The following is a 19,509-nucleotide window of genomic DNA, read 5'->3' on the forward strand; positions in this document are numbered from 1 at the left end:
AAACCGGTCCGTAGCACGAAAAAGGTTGTGGACCACTGCTCTAAAGTGTCCTACATATGACTGAACAAACACACATTCTCATTATAATGTTTCTCTCTTGGTCAGAGTAAAATGAAAATCCACATTGTACACACAATAAACACTGTTAATCATTATAAATACAGTTATTGGTTTTCTTCAGTTTTCTTCTGGGTGTTTGTTGTTGGACTGTAGAATTGGACTTTGCAGCTCTGTCACCAGGACCATACACCGTCTCTGGCTGGGGGATGTTTTCAGTCTTAGTGGAAAATTTACCAAAGCATAAGTAGATGTTGGAGAATGACATAAGTCATGTCCTGAGGGAGTCTGATTTTGAGTCTGGACTGGAATGATGTCTTGCAAATAAATCAAAAGTGCTTTGTTAGGGACATGTAATAGTCATGATAATTTATCTTACATGCAAGAAAATATCACAAACAGTGATGTCTAAATCTGACAAGAAGCAGCAATATATATAGTTAAGAGAAGCCTTTATTAGTCTCACATGTGGGACATTTTTGGTCATGGCAGAAAGTACAAGTTTAAGAGCAGTAAAAATTAAGAAAAGAACAGCACCCATACTATTGTAATGACCACACTGTAACCTCTGCATATTTACAGAATATACACTACATATCAGTTTAACACTGACATTTTTCATCTTATATAATATTTGAGTAGTTTGAGGTATATTTATGATATATTTACGGACAACATGCATCTTTAGGTAGATAATAGACCTTTTTCTCCTCTGTCATTCTTCCTTGTGGTCTTCAACTTTTTGTTTTTGTTTTGTTTTCTAAAAAGGGGGGAAGGGAAAACAACAAAATTAATTAATGAATTTCCTTCTGAACACTTCTCCATCTTTGTTTTATAATTTTGATGGCTTTATTGTTATTTGTTTTTACTTGATATTGTTATTCATTTTTAATTGACTTCTTAAATCTCTCACTTCGGAGTGAATGAACACAGTTATAAACACACACACAGAGCATACACAAAATTAGCTCATACCTGCTGTACTAAAGTATATCTTAATCTGGGCTTCCCATGGCATTACCTAATCATAAGAGAAATGTGTATTTGTATAAAGTGTATGCTTAAACGGAAAATATAATTTTTGTGTACTTTATGTATCACCAATTCACTAAAAAAACATTGGAACTTACATTTCATGATGACACAAAGGTTATGAAGAGAGTCAGCAAGAAGAGAACAGAAGTCGAAGTTGCATTTATGATGGCTCCACTGGGAGCTGTAATGAAATTAAATTGTTATGTCACAGAAATTTTGGTTAAATACTTGGATTTATTTGCAAAGAACAAAAAATATAATAGCAGTAAATCTTTTACTGATCACTACAATATTACATTTCACACCCCTGGCTGTGGCAGTTTGCTTAAACAAGTTCTTTAAGAAGGCAATACAGATTTTGTTGACAACCATTCACAGTCAGTGGTCAGTTCACACCTACATTCAATTATCAGTTGAGTTAACCCCACAAACTACATGTCTTTGGAGAAGTAGTTCGACATGGGGACAACATGCAAACACCACACAGCAAGGTCTTTAAAATCTGGTTATTTCAGTTTTTCACAGTTTCACAGTAAGATTTGAGCACCTTCATGGTTTGCTTCCAGCTCACTTGGTTGCTGTGATTACAGAAAATGGTGTCTTGCTCCAGGTAAACAATTAGAGAGGAACATTTTTTTGTGGCCTTCAAATCCTTTTCTTCTGCATGAGAGCAGTTTTTACCATCACATCTAAAACTACTGCTGATGTTAAAGTCCACTGTGCTGCAGGTCACAGTCAGGTTACACGAGTCTGAGCTCTTGGACACAGACTCCACTGTCAGGTCAGCAGGAGTAACTGAATCTGGGGAACAACGGGTGTGAAAGTATTAAAAACAGGCCTATGATGTGTGAACATTTCAAAACAATGAAAAGAGAAACCTACCTTGAACTATGACCTTATATTCAGCTACCTTTTGCTCTTTTCCGCTGATTGTTACTGCAGTATAATCTCCACTGTCATTGTGTTTTACATTCTTCACTAGCAAAGAGTCATTTTGTCCAAACAACTCAGCCCTTCCTTCATAATTGTCAAACACGACTGGATCATTATTAAAATCATGTTTAGCTATATTGTTACTGTAATTAAATCTCCAGAACAAATCTGTCTGTTCGCCAAGTGTAACAGGTTCCTTTATATCCAAGTGTAAGTCCTCTCCGTGCAGCACAAACACATGTTGAAGACCTAAAAGAAAACAATTAAAAAATAGAATTAAAAAACTTAACAACAATAATAACAACACTAATATCAGAACCGTGTGCATGAAGCTATATATTGTAAAATTTACTAAAATGACAGAAGGTTATGTCAACTTAAGATCACAAAAAATTAATGTGGAAGAGTATTTAATTCTCCTGTCCAAAAAACATGTCAGTGCTGACTGTGAGGCAGGCAGAGTCAGACCCAAATGCGGGAGTTGGAAACAAGGGAGGTAAACTAAAAGGCAGTTTTATTGCTAAACTTAAACATAATACAGAATAATGCAGGCTGAAAAACAAGGAAAACATAAGTGTGTTGATGCATGTCAATCATCCAGGTAAGGAAATCCCAAAAAGTTCATTCTGATCATCTGGATGCAGCGTTTTTACTGATCCAAGACTGAAGAAGTCACTTGGATGAGTGACAAAATGTTGCTGAAAACGTTATATCCAGATGAACAGAATCAAACTTTTGGGTAAATCTATGAGTCTTCAGGGACGACAGACTGCAAGGAAGGACACAGCAAAGGACAAACGGAGACAGAGACGATACATAACAGAAGGGAATTAACATCATCAATGAACCAAGGACTAGAAGCAAAGATAGCAAACAGAAGAACCAAGAAACAATATCATAATCATTATACAAGGCTCAAACATAGATCACACAGTTACAAGGATCCTGGTGTAGAAAGTAATATTAAATAAATAACAACAGCTCATCAAGCTTAAACGTGCTACTGCTCCAAATGCTTAACCAGACCGCTGACAGGTCTCGCACAGCCGCTCTATCACGTGACGCATACTGCTCCGACTGCTAAGGTCATGAGCTGGGTTATGCAATGTGCAAGTTTTGTGAGGTGCTTTTGTGATATTTAATGGATCGGATTTCATTTTCCATCCAGTAATTTAGGTCAGTATCGGACCGATACCGATACTGTATATCGGCTCGGTCCATCCCTAATGTAGGCAATGCAATAGATACATTGCTGAAGCTAAACTATTTTTTTAATACTGTAAAATGTCCTGAAAAAACTATCTGAAGTACATTAACTGTGTTTTTCAAAGGGTCCATGAAAATACTGGGTAGTTTAGCACAAAGGTGACAAGTCTATAACAGTTTACAGTAATACACTATGTTTAACTGGTGGAACAGAAGCTGAGGTGTTCGTAGTCATTATCAGGTTACTTCATGAGTAGCAGAGGTTAATTTAACTTTAAGCGGATGGTGCCGGTTGAGGGCACACTAAATTCCACCTTGATGTTAAACTGTTATACTGCTTGGGAGTTTAATATCCACGAAGAACAGTAAATTATGAAGCAGCAGCACACCTCAGCTGACCACACCCCATACACCCCTTATTTACGCTTATTTCAGAAATAAATCGGATTTATTGCTACGTGATTCTTTTCGCCACTCTGAACAACTACACTTGAGCATTAGGTTAGCTGCCAAATCCCACTAAAACCCCTGACTATACAGATTATCTTGCAAATCTGCAACAGTTATTTTTTCATTCCCTTTCTTTGTTTTTTTGTTTTTTCTGCTTGTGTTTTAAAAACAGATCTTCAAACTGAGTAAAACAATTATAATTTAGGATGAAATAAAGTTTCTATTCCTACACATATTACAGCTTTAATAACGCTCCACTTTTATTCGTTTATTTATTTATTTATTTATCTGTAGTATGTCTTACGTGTAGTCACCTAGATTTCAAAATAAATATACAGCTCCAAAAACGTATTAGCATAACTTATTAGTATACAAATTCATCCTTACCTTGTATTTTACATGAACACAGCAATAAAACAGCTCCAAAAAACATTATGCGATCCATTTTGAAATGACTTCAGTCTGGAAAAATGAGCCACTCCCTGTAAAACAGGATGAGGAATTACTGCAACTTAGTCCTTGTTCATCCTCATATCATTCCCCCGCTTTCTTCCGTGGGACGGTCTTTTTTTTTTCTTTTTTTTTAAACTTTATTTAACAAACAATGAGTATATAACATACGAACACATGAAGTATACAAAACAACAGAACATGAACACAAAAAGCCAGGGGTAAAAGAAAAAGGTGATCCCCACAGAAAGTACAATTAGTATTTATGTCCCTTTTAAATTTTACCATGCAGTGACTGGCTGGATAACATTTATGTAGAATTTTAAAAGAGACTTCTTTCACCTTATTTACAATTAAATATTTATGGGGGACCATCCAGACTGTCTTCCACTTGATATCTGGAACATATCGGTTCCAATAAGATATTATATACGGGAGAGAGACGATATCTTCTTGGAATAAACTACGTATTCTCTTATTGCTGTTACCAAGTTCCTGTGAAAAGCAGATTTTTCCTATTGGTGACTCAGCTGGATCAGGGAGAGTGACTGAGGTAGATATTGAGCTGTCAGTGTTTTTATATAACATTAAAGTCCCTGAGGGTATGGCACCAAGCACCATTGAGAATTCCTGAACACTGATTGGAAAATTATATAGTGCAATAAAGTCGTTGTAAGTAAGTAGTTGTCCCTTTTTATTAACCAGCTGAGCCACCAATAGGATCCCATTTTGGACCCAAGTTTCCAGGAAAAGTGATTTATTTTTCTATAAAATATCTCTGTTGTTCCAGATGAGGTATTTGTGAGGTGAGAAGTTGTGTTTATAAATGAGGGTCCACGCTAAGAGGACCTGCTTATGGAAGGATGAAAGCTTTACAGGGAGTTTCTCAACATTGTAATTACAATTTAAAATAAAATTAAAGCCACCAAAACGAGAGAAAATATAATATGGTATAAAGTTCCAGATAGAGGTAGGGTTTTTAAGAAAATGTTTAGCCCAATTAATTTTGAAAGTGTTATTTAAAGTAGAAAAGTCTAAGACGTTAAGCCCACCTGATTCGTACTTATTCATCACAACAGTTTTTCGAATATAATGCGTACGGTTTTTCCATATAAAATTAAAGAGCATACGGTCAATATCTTTACTAATTTTCTTATCCAGATGTAAGGAGAGGGCAGCATATGTTAATCGGGATATCCCTTCAGCTTTAGTAATTAACACTCTACCTTTCAAAGACAAGTCCCTTTGCAGCCACTGGTTGAACTTTTTTAGGGTTTTCTGTATAATTGAAGTGAAGTTTGAAGAGCATCTTGATTTTTGGTCTTTGGATATTAACAGTCCCAAGTATGTGACTTCTTGTTTAACAGAGATATTACAGATAGTATTTGCAGGGCAGTCTTTAATTGCTAGTAACTCACACTTTTTTAGATTTAGGCATAAACCAGAGGCCTCAGAGAAATCCCTAATCACAGTAAGAGCTGGAGGGATTTGGTTTGCATTCTTCAAGAAGAGTGTGGTGTCATCGGCTAACTGGCTGATGACGAGCTCCTTATCAGCTATGGTGATTCCTTGTACTGATCAAAGTATAGCCGTAATTTAAGGAGCTCTAGGGGTGACTGTGGCTACAGGTCACATACTAAAGATTGGTGGCTCGCTCCTGTCTGCACCAGTCTGCGTGCCAAAAATTATTGGGTAAGATACTAACCCCCCCATTTCTCTCCGATGAGTCTGTGTGAATGTTACAGATGCACTTACATAGAAAGGCATAGAAAAAAATGCTAGTATGAACGGGTGAATGAGGCAAATTGTACAAAGTGCTTTGAGTTCTCAGAGTAGAAAAGAGCTGTATGAGAACCAGTCCATTTAACATGTGTAAGATTCAGTACATTTAGGTAACAACCAGCATTCTGGCATAAGCAGCACAAATTACTGACCAAAGATTAAGCAGACCTGATGAGGATGCATGAAGGAGAGACTGAAGGAGAATCAATACATTTTTAAATGAAGGGTAAAGTCTTCTGATATAAACTGCTGGGGACTTGGCATGAGGTTCTAAGGACTGAGACTCAGTATTTATAGTTATCCTTGTTATTCTGTCACCATGTGTCATGGTCCTGGGCCATGTGGGCCCAGTATTCTTAGTTTCTTGTATTTTTGTATTTCGTTCCTTATTTAGGCCATGTTTCCTGAGTTGTCCTGTTGTGTTGTTCCCTAAGTGTTTTCCCTTCGTGACTCTTACCCCCTGTGTGCCCCTCTGTGTATTTATGAGCCCTCGTCTCTCTTTGTGTTTATTCCATGTTTCCCCTGCCCGTTATGTCTATGTTCTTCCTGTGCTCTCTCTCTCCCCTCCTGTCTGAACCCCCGTGTACTTCCTGTTTTACTTTGTGACTCTCGCGCCTGTATACGTCATGTTATGTTCACCCCGCCCTGTCTCGTTATGATTATCAGTGTCACCTGTGTTCCCCATGTGCTCCCACTTCCCTCGTTAACCCTCTGTGTATTTATGTCTGCGTCTCCCTCAGTTCCGTGTCGCGTTCTCCCTCATGCTGTGTGGATCTCCCTGTGTCTCTCTGCGAGTGCTTAGTTTGTTGTTCCCAGTTTAGTTTTGTATTTCCTGCGATCTGCCTCTCCAGCATTAAAGCTGTGATTTTTGAGTTCATCCCCTGAGTCTGTGAGTTTTGCATTTTTGGGTCCTCATCCTGCCTGCCACACAGCGATCCATGACACCATGTTTATGGTTCTGGTTTTATTTTGCCAGGCCCTTGTCCTGTGTGTGTAACAAACCCCTCAGATTTCCTCATTTCCATTTTGTGATCTCCCTCATACCTGTGTCCTCTGTGTGTTCTATTTCCCAGTTATTGTCAGTTTTTGGGGGACTATTATGACAGAGCTACATGGCAGTACTCACTTTATAGTGAGTTCTGATGAATTCTGCTCTGTTCCAATCAAAATCACAGTATTACTGAGGAGCAGAAATAAATGGAGCTCAAATCTAAACATTCGTAATGAGGAATGAGTGAAGAGTTTTAGAATAGATGTTTTGGCACAGCGCTCACAGCTTTGATCCCTGAAAATTGTTCAGAATTTTAGTGTACTGCTCTCTATTTATGAATTCTCCTACCTGCCTTTCCTTAGTTTCCTTGGTCAAGAAAAGGAGATGGGAAGGAGCTGAAAAACTTTTCATGTACTTGTTACTTCTGTGATGGACTATTGCAATTCTTTATCACTTTCTTCTAAAAGCTCCTTGAGAAGCCTTCAATAACTACAAAACATTGCACCAACACAAACTAAAAGGAGAAGTTATATTTTTTCTATATTAGTGTCTCTTCTTTGCCTTCCTCTTAAATCACAAATTTAGTTTAAAATCCTTCTTCTCACACATGAAAAAGCTAAATGATCAGGTCTCATCACATCTTAAAAATGGGGTGGCTGTGGCTCAGGTGGTAGAGCAAATCAGCTACTGAGTGGAAGGTTTGTGGTTTGATTCTTGGTTTCCCCAGTCTGCATGCCAAGTATCCTTGGGCCCGCCAATGTGTTCATTTGTGTGTGAATGTTGGTTAGATTGCATTTAAGTATAGAAGGAAGTGCTTGTATGAATGAGTGAATGAGGCATGTTGTATACAGCGCTTTGAGTACTCTGGGAGAGTAGAAAAGCGTATATGAGGATCAGTCCATTTACTATTTAAAAATCTAATACTACAATATTATCTCAATAAACAACTTCATTCACAAACCATGACTAAGTTATGCTACTACTACTGACTGAAATTACTGGGGGTCTACCCAAAATGCAATAAGCCTTTCTTCATCCACCTTTTACTCCAAATGTGTGTATACTGCATGTCATTAGTATTTGCTTTTTCTCTCCCATAGTTTGTCTTTGGATTCTCTACACTTTAGTTGATCTTTTTTCTTGCTTCTTTTCCCCCTTTACTCAAAATCTGTCAGATAACCTCCCTGGGTTTGGCTCAGCTGGAGGTCTTGTTGTATTTGATGTATTTTTGAGGGATAACTTTCACTATGACTTTGGATCACTGGCTACGATTGTAGCAGATATTCACACTACTAACTGAACATCTCAATGTAAACTACATTTAACTGCATAATATTGAATTTTATCAGCATCATGACTAAAAATACCAGCATCACTGAAAACATACCATTTTGTATTACCAAAATATTTTTAAAAGCAACAAAACAGTAGTTGTAAAAATCAATCAATCAGTCTTTATTTATAAAGCACTTTTCATACAAAAAATGTAGCACAAAGTGCTTTACATAGTTAAAAGCAGCCCACCCCACCCTCAAACTCACTCCCCACACTCTCATTAACATAAATGATGTGAATACACACATATTCCCCCCCCCCCCCCCCCCCCCCCCCCCACACACACACACACACACACACACACACACGCGCACACTTAAAGAGTAAAAATTGGGTAAAAATTGGGCTGGGTTCGCATGAGCCAAGTGAGGAAACACTATAACAGGGAGCCATCTGCACCGGGAGCCGGTCACAGACTGGGCACACAGCAGGAGGGAGGCAAAGGAGCCCCCAGCCAGGCTGAGAGGACCCCCAGAGACCCAGCAGCCACGATCGATCACAGCCCCGGTGCAGAGAGCCCCCTCCGAGGAAACACTGGAGATATGAAACAATAGGATATATACAGGGTAAAATGATAAAATAAATAAGAACGGGATACAATATAAATATAAATATAAATAGAGTAAGAAGATTAAAAAATGAATAAGAATAAAATCAATAAATATTAGGTAAAGCCTAAATTAATAATAGAATAACAGGATAGAATAAATAAGCATAAAATAAATAAACGCTAAGTAAAAGCTAAATTAAAAAGGTGGGTCTTGAGCCTATTCTTAAAAACATGTACGTTCTCTGTGGCCCTGAGCTCCTCCGGCAGGCTGTTCCACAGATGAGGACCATACCACTGAAAAGCTGCCTCTCCGTGAGTATGTGTCCTGACTTTAGGGACAATCAAAAGGCCAGTACCAGAGGACCTCAGGGTCCGCGAGGGTTCATATGGTAAAAGCAGATGTGAGAGATAAGAAGGTCCAAGACCATTAAGACATTTAAAAACCAATAAAAGAACTTTAAAATCTATCCTGAAACACACGGGGAGCCAGTGCAGCGATTCTAAAACCGGTGTAATGTGGGCCCGCCCTCTGGTCTTCGTCAGCACACGAGCTGCAGAGTTTTGCAAAAGTTGTAAAGTTAAAATATTCTTCTTAGGAAGACCAGAGAGCAGGGCATTACAGTAATCAATACGACTAATAAAAGCATGCATCAGCATCTCCGTGTTGGCCCGAGAGAGAATAGGGCGGACTCTGGCTATATTTTTTAGATGATAAAATCCAATTTTGGTTACATGTTTAATATGTGGGATAAAACCAAGCTCAGAGTCAAAAATAACACCCAGGTTTTTCACTTGTAGCGAAGGACATAGTGAAAATGCCTCTAATTTAGACAAGAGTTTCTCTCTCTGAGCCTCAGGACTGACGATTAAAACTTCAGTCTTGTCCTGGATAAGCTGTTCAAAGTTTTCTGCCATCCAAGATCTTATATCTAAAATACAGTTAAAAAGGGCATCCATTGGTCTGGTGTCATCAGGAGACACGGAGATGTACAGCTGCGTGTCATCAGCGTAACTGTGGAAGTTCACTCCATGCCTCCTGATGACACCGCCGAGAGGGAGCATATACAAATTAAAAAGTACAGGGCCTAGAACCGACCCTTGAGGCACACCACATGTCATTCTATGGATCTTAGAGGAGCATGTATCCATACTCACCATAAAAGATCTGTCAGAGAGATAGGAAGTGAACCAGTTGTGTACAACATCAGAGAGGCTCACCATGTGTTTCCATCTGTTTAAAAGAACAGCGTGGTCTACTGTATCAAAGGCTGCGCTTAGATCCAGTAGCACCAGGACTGAGAGCTTTTGGGAGTCCCAGTTACATCTAAGATCATTTAAAACCTTTAGGAGAGCCGTCTCTGTGCTGTGGTTCACCCTAAATCCAGATTGGAATATCTCCAGGATCTGTCTATCATTCAAAAAGTCATTAATCTGAGTAAAAACAAGTTTTTCTAAGATTTTAGTTGGATACAGGTCTGTAGTTATTAAAATCATTACAATCCAAATTGCTCTTCTTCAGAAGGGGCCTCACCACCTTTTAAAGGCAGCAGGGAAGACACCCAACTGAAGAGAGCAATTCATCATGTATAAAAGCTCAGCTTCAAAGAATCCATAAAGTGTTTTAAAGAGTGAAGAAGGGATTGGATCTAAAAGACATGTGGTGGGTCTCACTGTGGAGAAAACTTTCTGAAGGTTCTCAGCATTAACCAGGACAAAGCTGTCCAGTGTCTCCTCAGGTACAATCGAGCCATCAGATGTGTTTACAAACATATCGCGATTAGATAAAATATCAGATCTGATGGCGCTGACCTTTCCCCTGAAGTGGTCTGCAAACTGCTCACAGAGCGAGTCTGTGGGGGTTCTTTGGGAGCTGTTAAAATCAGGGTTAAATAAATGATCTATGGTGGAAAAGAGGACCTTGGGATTATTTTTGTTATTACTGATTATTTTGGCGAAGTATGAATTTCTTGAGTTCCTTAATGTATTATTGTACATTTTAAGTTGCTCGCAAAATATTTGATGGTTGATAGTATTTTTATTTTTCCTCCATCTCCTTTCTGCTGCCCTGCAATTTCTTTTGAGTTTTTTGACTTCTTCGTTTCTCCAGGGTGATGCATGTTTTACGTTAATCTTTTTGGTGGTGAGTGGAGCAACGGAGTCAAGGCATTTCTTCAGTTTGCTGTTAAAATGATTAAAAATCGAATCACAGGGTGCAGGTAAAATCACAGGGGGGCATTCATCTAAAACCCTGGTAAAATTTGCAGCCACTTCAAAGGTTAGCGCCTCCTCACAGTTCGCACCGAGGTCTCCCGCTGAATAAAACCGGTGATGTTAAAAAAAACACAGTAGTGGTCAGAGACAGCCAAGTCAACAACAGAGGACACGCTGGTGGACAGCCCATGGGTGATGACCAGGTCCAGAGTGTGTCCTCTGTTGTGAGTCGGCTGCGTGACATGCTGGGTAAAATCCAAACAGTGAAGAATGTTTAAGAATTCTTTTGCTGCAGGGTCAAAAGGATTATCTATGTGCAGGTTAAAATCACCGGTTAAAATTATCATATTATATTTTGAATGTATGTTTGTTAAAAATTCTGTGAATTCCTTGATAAAAGCAGCGCTGTCTTTAGGTGGTCTATAAATTGTGACAGATAAAACTGGAGGGCTGCTGAAAACAATAGCATGGAATTCAAAAGTGGTAACATGATCAAATAAAATTTGTTTGGAGGTGAGTGTGTTGTTGGCTAAAGATGCAGTCCCACCACCTCTCTTACCACTTCTAATAGAAAAAGAGAAATTAAAATTTGGTGGGGAGGCCTCAGTGAGAACAACTGGTGCATCCGAACCCAGCCATGTTTCAGTTAAAAATAAACAATCAAGTTTATTATCTAAACTTAAATCATTAATAATAAAAGACAACAGAGCGAGTTCTTACCTTGTACTTCTATTATGTAGAGCAAAGAAAAAGCAAAAAGGACTACACAACAAGACATTCTCCCAACTGAGCAGTTGAAGAAGGAAGTAGAGTAACATTTTGACAAACCACACCTCTGGGACTAGTAAAACTTTTCTTTTCTGCATTGGTTAAATGAACAGTTGTTACTTTTTATTAAAAATGTTTCACAGAGAAATAAATTAAATAGATTTTAAAGAGGCTTGTTAGCCATAGCTATTATGAGCTTTAAAATTCAGTTGTGATTGATCTGTGTATTGGTTGAGTTGTTGCCTGATTATCTGGTTTGCTATTTCACAGCTTCATGACACCGCTGCTCCATCCTGGCCACTCCAGCCAAAATGTTCTTTATCAGCCACCAACTTCTGTCACGGCTCAACGGCACGAGGGAACAGGGATGGACACAGGCGCAGAAACCAACCCGGAAGCGAGGTGACAGAAAACAAATGATTTATTTCCGCCCACAGGTAAACAAAGGTGAAACACAAAGTGAAGGAAACGGTTTCCAGGGCCTAATCCGTGGATCGACTTCCTTCGAGGCGTGGACGTCTATCAGCAGAGAATGTACCTTCACCTATCAGCAGAGAATGTCCCTTAGTCTGTAACACAGTCAAATATATTCTCAAGTAATATTCAAGCATGCCATTCAGCGTGTTAGTACGAGCTCGGGAGCAGCTTGGGAGAACAAGAAAACAGAGACTGCTTCAGGTTGTCTTCCCAAATTGACTCAACTTTATTCACAAGTACAACAGTTTATATAGAGGGTAAAATTCATGAGACAGCAGATTATCAGTTTAAACCAGTACAGACCAAGATAAGGGAGCGTCTTCCTGCCCATGGGTGAAGAAGCATCCTTTGTGTAGTTTATCAGTTCAGCTACAATTGTGATTATCTCAGCGACATATTTTCAAGGCACAAAACGAAGAGTTCTTTCATTAGTGAAATCTGAAACAAACCATTTGGCCTTCAACAGGCATCTAAAAGATTAAGAAACTAATGTAGCTGAGGGAGTGATCTCTGTGGTATTTCAACCTTGTACCAGCCTGTGATTCTCACACATCAATTCTTGGGTCAAAGAGAAAAATAACTAAAACAAAGGGGCCTTATTGAATGACAGAGTTTTCCTGCATAATGTCACTATAAAACAATATCCAGTAAATGCTAACCGTAGTGCTAAAATACCTAACAGTTCCACTCTTTTATTATATTTTAAAATAATAACTCAAATAGAAAGGAAAAATCACAAATGTAATAACATAATATAAAAAGCAAATCATAAAATGTAATAGTTCACAACCTAATGTTCAATATACACATCAGGAACATCATTGGTAACATCTGGCACATCCTCAGGATCAATTTGTGCTAATTGCAAATACATTGAAGTAGCTGTACTGGTAGCTATATGGGTTATCATTGAGCGTACACAGGGTATCATGGTTTATTGGTGGTGTCTGTGTTGCTTTCTACTGATTTTAGAGAACGTGACGAGTGTACTAGGTGGGTGTCTTGCCAAGTGGAGCATGAGGTATTGTCAGCAAAATGTGGCTTGCAGAAATGTGAACAGGGTTGCAGTTTACAATACGAAATAGTAAATAAAAATCCTAAGGTTAATGCAGTAGATATGATTAATAACCTAAATATATAAAAAAGACAGTTCTTTAGTCGTCTCCTGGCCTGGTCCCAGGTTCGAGAGACACCGTATAAGCGTCGTGTGATGACAATGGGCATTTCATTTTCTCCATTATCAGGATGGAATGAGTCTATCTTTATCAGGTTAGACATTGTGTGGTACTCTAGGCTTTCTGTTCCTGCTGGATGTTCGAGTACCTTGTTGTTGTTCAGGCGGGGGATCAAAGGGCTTTCTGAGTCTTGGCTCTTTCAGGCGTTGTGTGTTAATCAGTGATTGTGTGTGTGTAGGTGTATTGGATCCGGGCGTTGGCTCGCCTGAGTCGTCATCTGTAGGTGTATTGAATCCGGGCGCTGGCTCGCCGGAGACGTCATCTACTTGATCCGACGCCTTAGGTGGTTTGGTGGGGCTGGTCTTAACCCTGCTGGCATGAATCCACTGAGGTTGTCCGTCTGTTAGGATGCTGGTTCTCGTCACTGCAAGTACAGTCTGGGGGCTGGAACACGCGGCCTCCCCGAATTTCCTTGGTTTTAGCGACTTCACCAACACCGCATCTCCTTGTCTCCACTGGTGGAACTGTGGAGGGGAAAGGCTGAGAGAGACAAACTTTCTGATAGTTATTATTCAGTGTTTCTACCAGGTTATGAACATAGTCAGACAATGCAGTGTCTATGTCCCCTTCCAATAGCGGTGCCCCTCTGGAGGCTGACCATGGTGTTGGAAACGGTCTTCCCATGATTATTTCAAATGGAGATAATTTGGTTGCTGCGGATGGAGTCATTCTAATCTCGCAGAGGATTTGAGGAAGTAATTTGACCCAGGTCATTCCTGTTTCTATCATTGCTTTAGTCAGGCGGTTTTTTATGGTCCTATTCATTCTTTCTACAACTCCTGAACTCTGAGGATGGTATGGCACATGATATTTCCAGTCTATTGCTAGAGTTTTAGCACACTTTTGAATTACTTCTGATGTGAATGAAGGTCCTCTATCACTGTTAATTTGGTGAGGTATTCCAAATCTGGGTATTATTTCATTGCACAACTTTTGACAGACTACTTCTGCAGTTTCTTTTGATGTTGGATAAGCTTCTACCCATTTACTAAATTGGTCCACTATTACCAGTAAGTACTTGATGCTTCCTTGTGCTGGCATATGTGTAAAATCAATTTGTAATGTATGAAATGGGAAATCTGGTTGTGGTAAATGCTTATGTTTTGCTTTTGGTTTTCCTACATTAGTTCGTGCACATGTTAGACAGGTTGCTAATATGCGTTTTACTGCGTGTGATGTTTTCTCGATTACAAATCTTGATTTTATTGCTCCTATTACCCCTCTTTGTCCGACATGACTCACACCGTGAAAATGGCGGACAAGGATTGGCAGTAGTGAATATGGGAGGGCAATCAAACCCTTAAGGTTTTTGTATAAGCCGTCTCTGTTATCTAAGGTACAATCATTACTTTCCCAGTAAATGTAATCTAAGGCAGAGGCTTGCTCTTGTATGAATTTTAGGTCAACATTTGCTTCTAAATAGTCTGGGAGTGTGACAAGTGGCAGCTGTAAAGGCAAAGATAATACTTCCTTTCTGGGTGGTTGCTGTGAGGCAGCAGCTGCTTTCGCGGTTACGTCTGCAAGAGCATTAGAAAACATAGCTGTTATCAGTATCTGCAAACATTTCACCCTTTGTGTTAAATGAAATACACAAGTTCATTTTTGCCATTAAATCTCTGCCTAATAAATTGACAGGCGAGTTTGGAAGAATTATGAATGGATGATATGTAATTTCGTCTGGTTTTGGGCCCCAGCGTGTCTTTAGAGAATGAGTTTTGGGGCATTGCACTAGAGTTCCGTTTATTCCCATGGTGTTGATGCACACAGAGGAAACAGGCCCACTATAGAATTTTCCAGACAGTGAACTTTTAGTGGCTCCACTGTCAACTAAAAAAGAATAAATCTTTTCACCTATTTCTATATCTAACATGGGCAAGCTTTCTGTGTTACGGGACAATTGCAAATGCAGCATCGTGTGTAGTGCTTCACACTGTCCCTCATCCTCACCTGGGCCTCCCTATTGTCGGTCCAGCCTTTCGTTATCATATGGGTGGGGATTAAAATGTGGATTATAAGGTTGCTGCCGAAGTGCAAAGGGGCCATTATTTTGATGTGATTCCTGTCTGCGTTGCCAGTTAACTTGTCTGGAAGAGCTCTGCTGACGCCTAGTGGCAGGAGCTGGTCCTGTGTTTTGTGGTTGAGACCCACGTGCTGCTGATTTGCATTCCCTCCTCCAGTACCCTATTTTTCCACAGTAAAAACATACGTCTCCACTCCTATCTCTCCTTCTGAGATCTCCCTGCTGCGCTTGTTGAGGGGGCGGGGCCCCTGCATACATCATTTTCTCACTTTCCTCTGAGCCTTCAACATCAAAATTTAACATCATTCTAACATTTTTAGCCTTCGTGCTGTTGGGAAAAAGATCTGCACCGGCTTTCGTTTTGACAAGTGTGATAAAGTTCTTTATCTTCATGTCATAGAGATTATCAGTGGCAGTCAGCTTCAATAGTTGTGAACATTCTGGATGAATATTGTTTAAGAATGTTGTTATGAAAATCTGATCATTTCCACCTTCAGGCATGCATGCCTCATTAGTCCAGCAGTGCATGAAACGTTTCATAAAAACTAGAATGGATTCATCTGGCTTTTGCTTACACATGGTTACTGCATTTAAATCAATTTTATCTCTAGACATTGTGAGCAGAAATTTCTTTAGATTTTGAAAAAAGGCTGTGATTTTGTCATCGTTTATCCACAAAAACGAGGTGGTGTTGGCTGCTTGGTCATTTTTAGGGTCTAGTTCCTCTACTTCTTCAATAAGCTGAGATTCAGTCACACCTGGGATTCGTTGACATAATATATATCTATAATCAGGCCCACCCAAGTGGTGGTATCTGGTACTTCTCTGTAATGCAGAAACAAAGGCTGTAGGATTTTGTAGAGGATCGGGAAGTTCTTTAATGGTTGCTGCTAACTCTGAAATTTTAGGGGGTTGAATGCAACACATGTCCCCTATTATCATGAACGGGAGGGAGGTGCTGACGTCATTAAATTGTGATCCCTGCTTTTCTTTATAACGGGTGTTTTTGTGGGGGCCCTCTTGAGTTTTTTCCTCTTTTTTCTGCTTTAAGTAGTTCCTTATTAAATTTCTGGTGTTAGTTATTGCTTTTGGCACAGTCAAACCATTCGCTACTCTAGTGTGGCGCTGAACATGATTATCTATGACAGAAACGGCTTCCTGCAGTTCAGCTTCCGTACGTTCAGTTAAAGGATCTTTCATGATTTCCTCACACTCTGCCATTAACTGTTTTGTTTGCTTTTTATGTTCCTGTAACTCTCTTTCTCGTTCAGTGTATTCTCGTTCCTGTCTTTGATCTAGGTTAAACCAGTCATCTTCTTCTGATTTAGGTGTCATTTCAGTGCCTTCCTCACTCTTTTGGGATTCTGCTGTTATATCAGGATATACGCGCTGGTGACGTGCAGCCGCCGCAGCAGCTATTAATTCTGTTTTTTCATCATAAGGCGGCGGAGCCGTAGGTTGAACGGATGGGCATATAAGGCTAGTTTTTTTTTCTGCAGTGGATTTACTAGAGCCTACACTGGCTTGATTTAAAGCATTTACGTCTGGCTCGGGTCCCTTTTTCCATAGCGGTAGCATGCGATTGGTCACATCACGACATTCTATCATATATATTTTTTACAGGACTTTTTTAATCAGCCTACTTTCCTTATCACAAATAGTATTTAACATTTCTACTGACCTGTTTTCTGGCGATAATCGTTCGGGATAGGGCTCCGGAAATACATTAGGATGCATTAAACTTATAGTTCTTAAGTTCGAGACGAAATCAGTCACGTAAGCACTTCCGCATGTTCTGGATACGTAATCATGGAAGTCTTCATTGATTCGCGAGCGTGGGTTAAACGTAACCGGAAGTGGGAGTCGTACTGAGCCGCTATTTTTATATTTTATTTTTTTCGGTTTTACAGTTAATTTTGATTTTTTATCGGACCCGTCTAAGGTCTTTGAATTATTCTGACCCATGGTCAGTGATTTCCAGAGGGGTTTAGACGCTTTGAAGGATTTAAGTTAGTTTTTATTTTTGCTGTGGCACACCTGAGGTTACTTGATTTTTTGCTAGCAATTTTATCTTTTTAGTGAGCAACTTCTCACTTTTTAACGAGCAACTTCTCGTTTTATGACCCCAGGCAACTTCCTGTGTCCTTTCTGCTGGTGAGCAACTTCTTAGTTTATGACAGCAGGCAACTTCCTGTGTCCTTTCTGCTTTTATTTACAAAACAACAGGCAACTTCCTGTGTTTCTATGTGGGCCACTAACGAAGGCTCCTCAGCGTATCCCACTTGTTACTATGTGGGCCACTGAAGAAGGCCTCGTCAGCGTATCCCGTTTCTATGTGGATCACTGAGAAAGGCATAACACAGTCTTATAAAATAAAAGACACGTGCCTACCTTCGTCAGGATCCCACTTCTGACACCAAAATTGAAGGAAACGGTTTCCAGGGCCTAATCCGTGGATCGACTTCCTTCGAGGCGTGGACGTCTATCAGCAGAGAATGTACCTTCACCTATCAGCAGAGAATGTCCCTTAGTCTGTAACACAGTCAAATATATTCTCAAGTAATATTCAAGCATGCCATTCAGCGTGTTCGTACGAGCTCGGGAGCAGCTTGGGAGAACAAGAAAACAGAGACTGCTTCAGGTTGTCTTCCCAAATTGACTCAACTTTATTCACAAGTACAACAGTTTATATAGAGGGTAAAATTCATGAGACAGCAGATTATCAGTTTAAACCAGTACAGACCAAGATAAGGGAGCGTCTTCCTGCCCATGGGTGAAGAAGCATCCTTTGTGTAGTTTATCAGTTCAGCTACAATTGTGATTATCTCAGCGACATATTTTCAAGGCACAAAACGAAGAGTTCTTTCATTAGTGAAATCTGAAACAAACCATTTGGCCTTCAACAGGCATCTAAAAGATTAAGAAACTAATGTAGCTGAGGGAGTGATCTCTGTGGTATTTCAACCTTGTACCAGCCTGTGATTCTCACACATCAATTCTTGGGTCAAAGAGAAAAATAACTAAAACAAAGGGGCCTTATTGAATGACAGAGTTTTCCTGCATAATGTCACTATAAAACAATATCCAGTAAATGCTAACCGTAGTGCTAAAATACCTAACACAAAGCGACGCCACCACACTAGTGGCGCGTAGGATTCGTCGGTGATAATGAGGGCGACCTAGACACCTCTAGGAGACGGCTGAACAGCGGGGACAGCGGGGAGGTAGAAACAGGACTAGGTAGGGGCCGGGGGCATTGGTTTCAGATGGAGGGGACAGGTGGAGCGGAAAACCCGGAAGCGGTCGAGGCGTGGGGAGGCAGGCAGGTGAGCGGTGGGCCGGCAGGCCACGTTGTGTAAGCAGCTGGCGGCCCAGGTCCAGGAGGACGGGAGCGAGGGGAACAAGATCTCCACTCCGGGTGCTATCGATGGGAATAGCAGATACTCAGGCGATGAGTGGTTGAGAGCGCAGGTCTGATATACCGCTGGCACGATTGCTCACAGGTGGTCAGCCAGGGAGGGGCAACCGGACTCTGCCTAAAGGAGGAGGAGCCGCTGTTTGAGACCTGCAGGTGCCCAACCAGACCATGACACCTTCACGGATGTCAATCAGCCCCCCCACTTCTTTTTTTTTTTTTTTTTTTTTTTTTTTTTTTGGCCTGTCCCGTTTGGCTCTTTTGCCATCAGAATTGTTGTCTAAAGGCAAAGAAAGATGCCCAACGGATTTACTTTACCAAACTGACCATCCCAGCCTTGCCGTAATGGTCCATTTGATTCACCTTTTATTGTTTATTTTATTTTCACTTACTGAATACGGGACAGACTTGACTGGGGGAAAGAAGGGGAGAAAGAAAGAGGGAAAGAGAAACAGCTGAGAAGAGGGACGGGGGAAAAGGGCAAAAGACAAAAACCAACAGAACGGGCAGAGAAAAAAAATGCATATATCAATCACCTGGATCACCTGCTGAGAAAGAAAAAAGAAAGCAAGCAGAAGAGAACAAGAGTAATAG

General features: G+C 40.1%; 1 protein-coding gene and 1 long non-coding RNA gene across 2 annotated transcripts; both read right to left on the minus strand.

Annotated features, from left to right (window-relative positions):
• Window positions 1-1,187: 1,187 nt before the first annotated feature.
• LOC146647700 (uncharacterized) lies at window positions 1,188-4,200 on the minus strand. The gene is made up of 4 exons (XM_085390182.1): window positions 4,069-4,200; window positions 1,975-2,274; window positions 1,615-1,893; window positions 1,188-1,279 (listed from the first exon to the last, which is right to left on the minus strand). Exons 1-4 carry the CDS (start codon window positions 4,124-4,126, stop codon window positions 1,191-1,193), a joined length of 726 nt encoding a protein of 241 aa, XP_085246308.1. The 5' UTR covers window positions 4,127-4,200; the 3' UTR covers window positions 1,188-1,190.
• Window positions 4,201-13,232: 9,032 nt separating this feature from the next.
• On the minus strand, window positions 13,233-17,769 carry LOC146647701 (uncharacterized). The gene is made up of 2 exons (XR_014908608.1): window positions 17,182-17,769; window positions 13,233-14,997 (listed from the first exon to the last, which is right to left on the minus strand). It is a non-coding gene; the product is annotated as an uncharacterized LOC146647701 (long non-coding RNA).
• Between the last annotated feature and the right edge of the window lie 1,740 nt (window positions 17,770-19,509).

This window comes from Rhamphochromis longiceps, linkage group LG18 (assembly GCF_057381845.1).
Source record: "Rhamphochromis longiceps isolate RC_006_pf linkage group LG18, R_longiceps_female_GT1.1, whole genome shotgun sequence".
NCBI lineage: Eukaryota > Metazoa > Chordata > Actinopteri > Cichliformes > Cichlidae > Rhamphochromis > Rhamphochromis longiceps.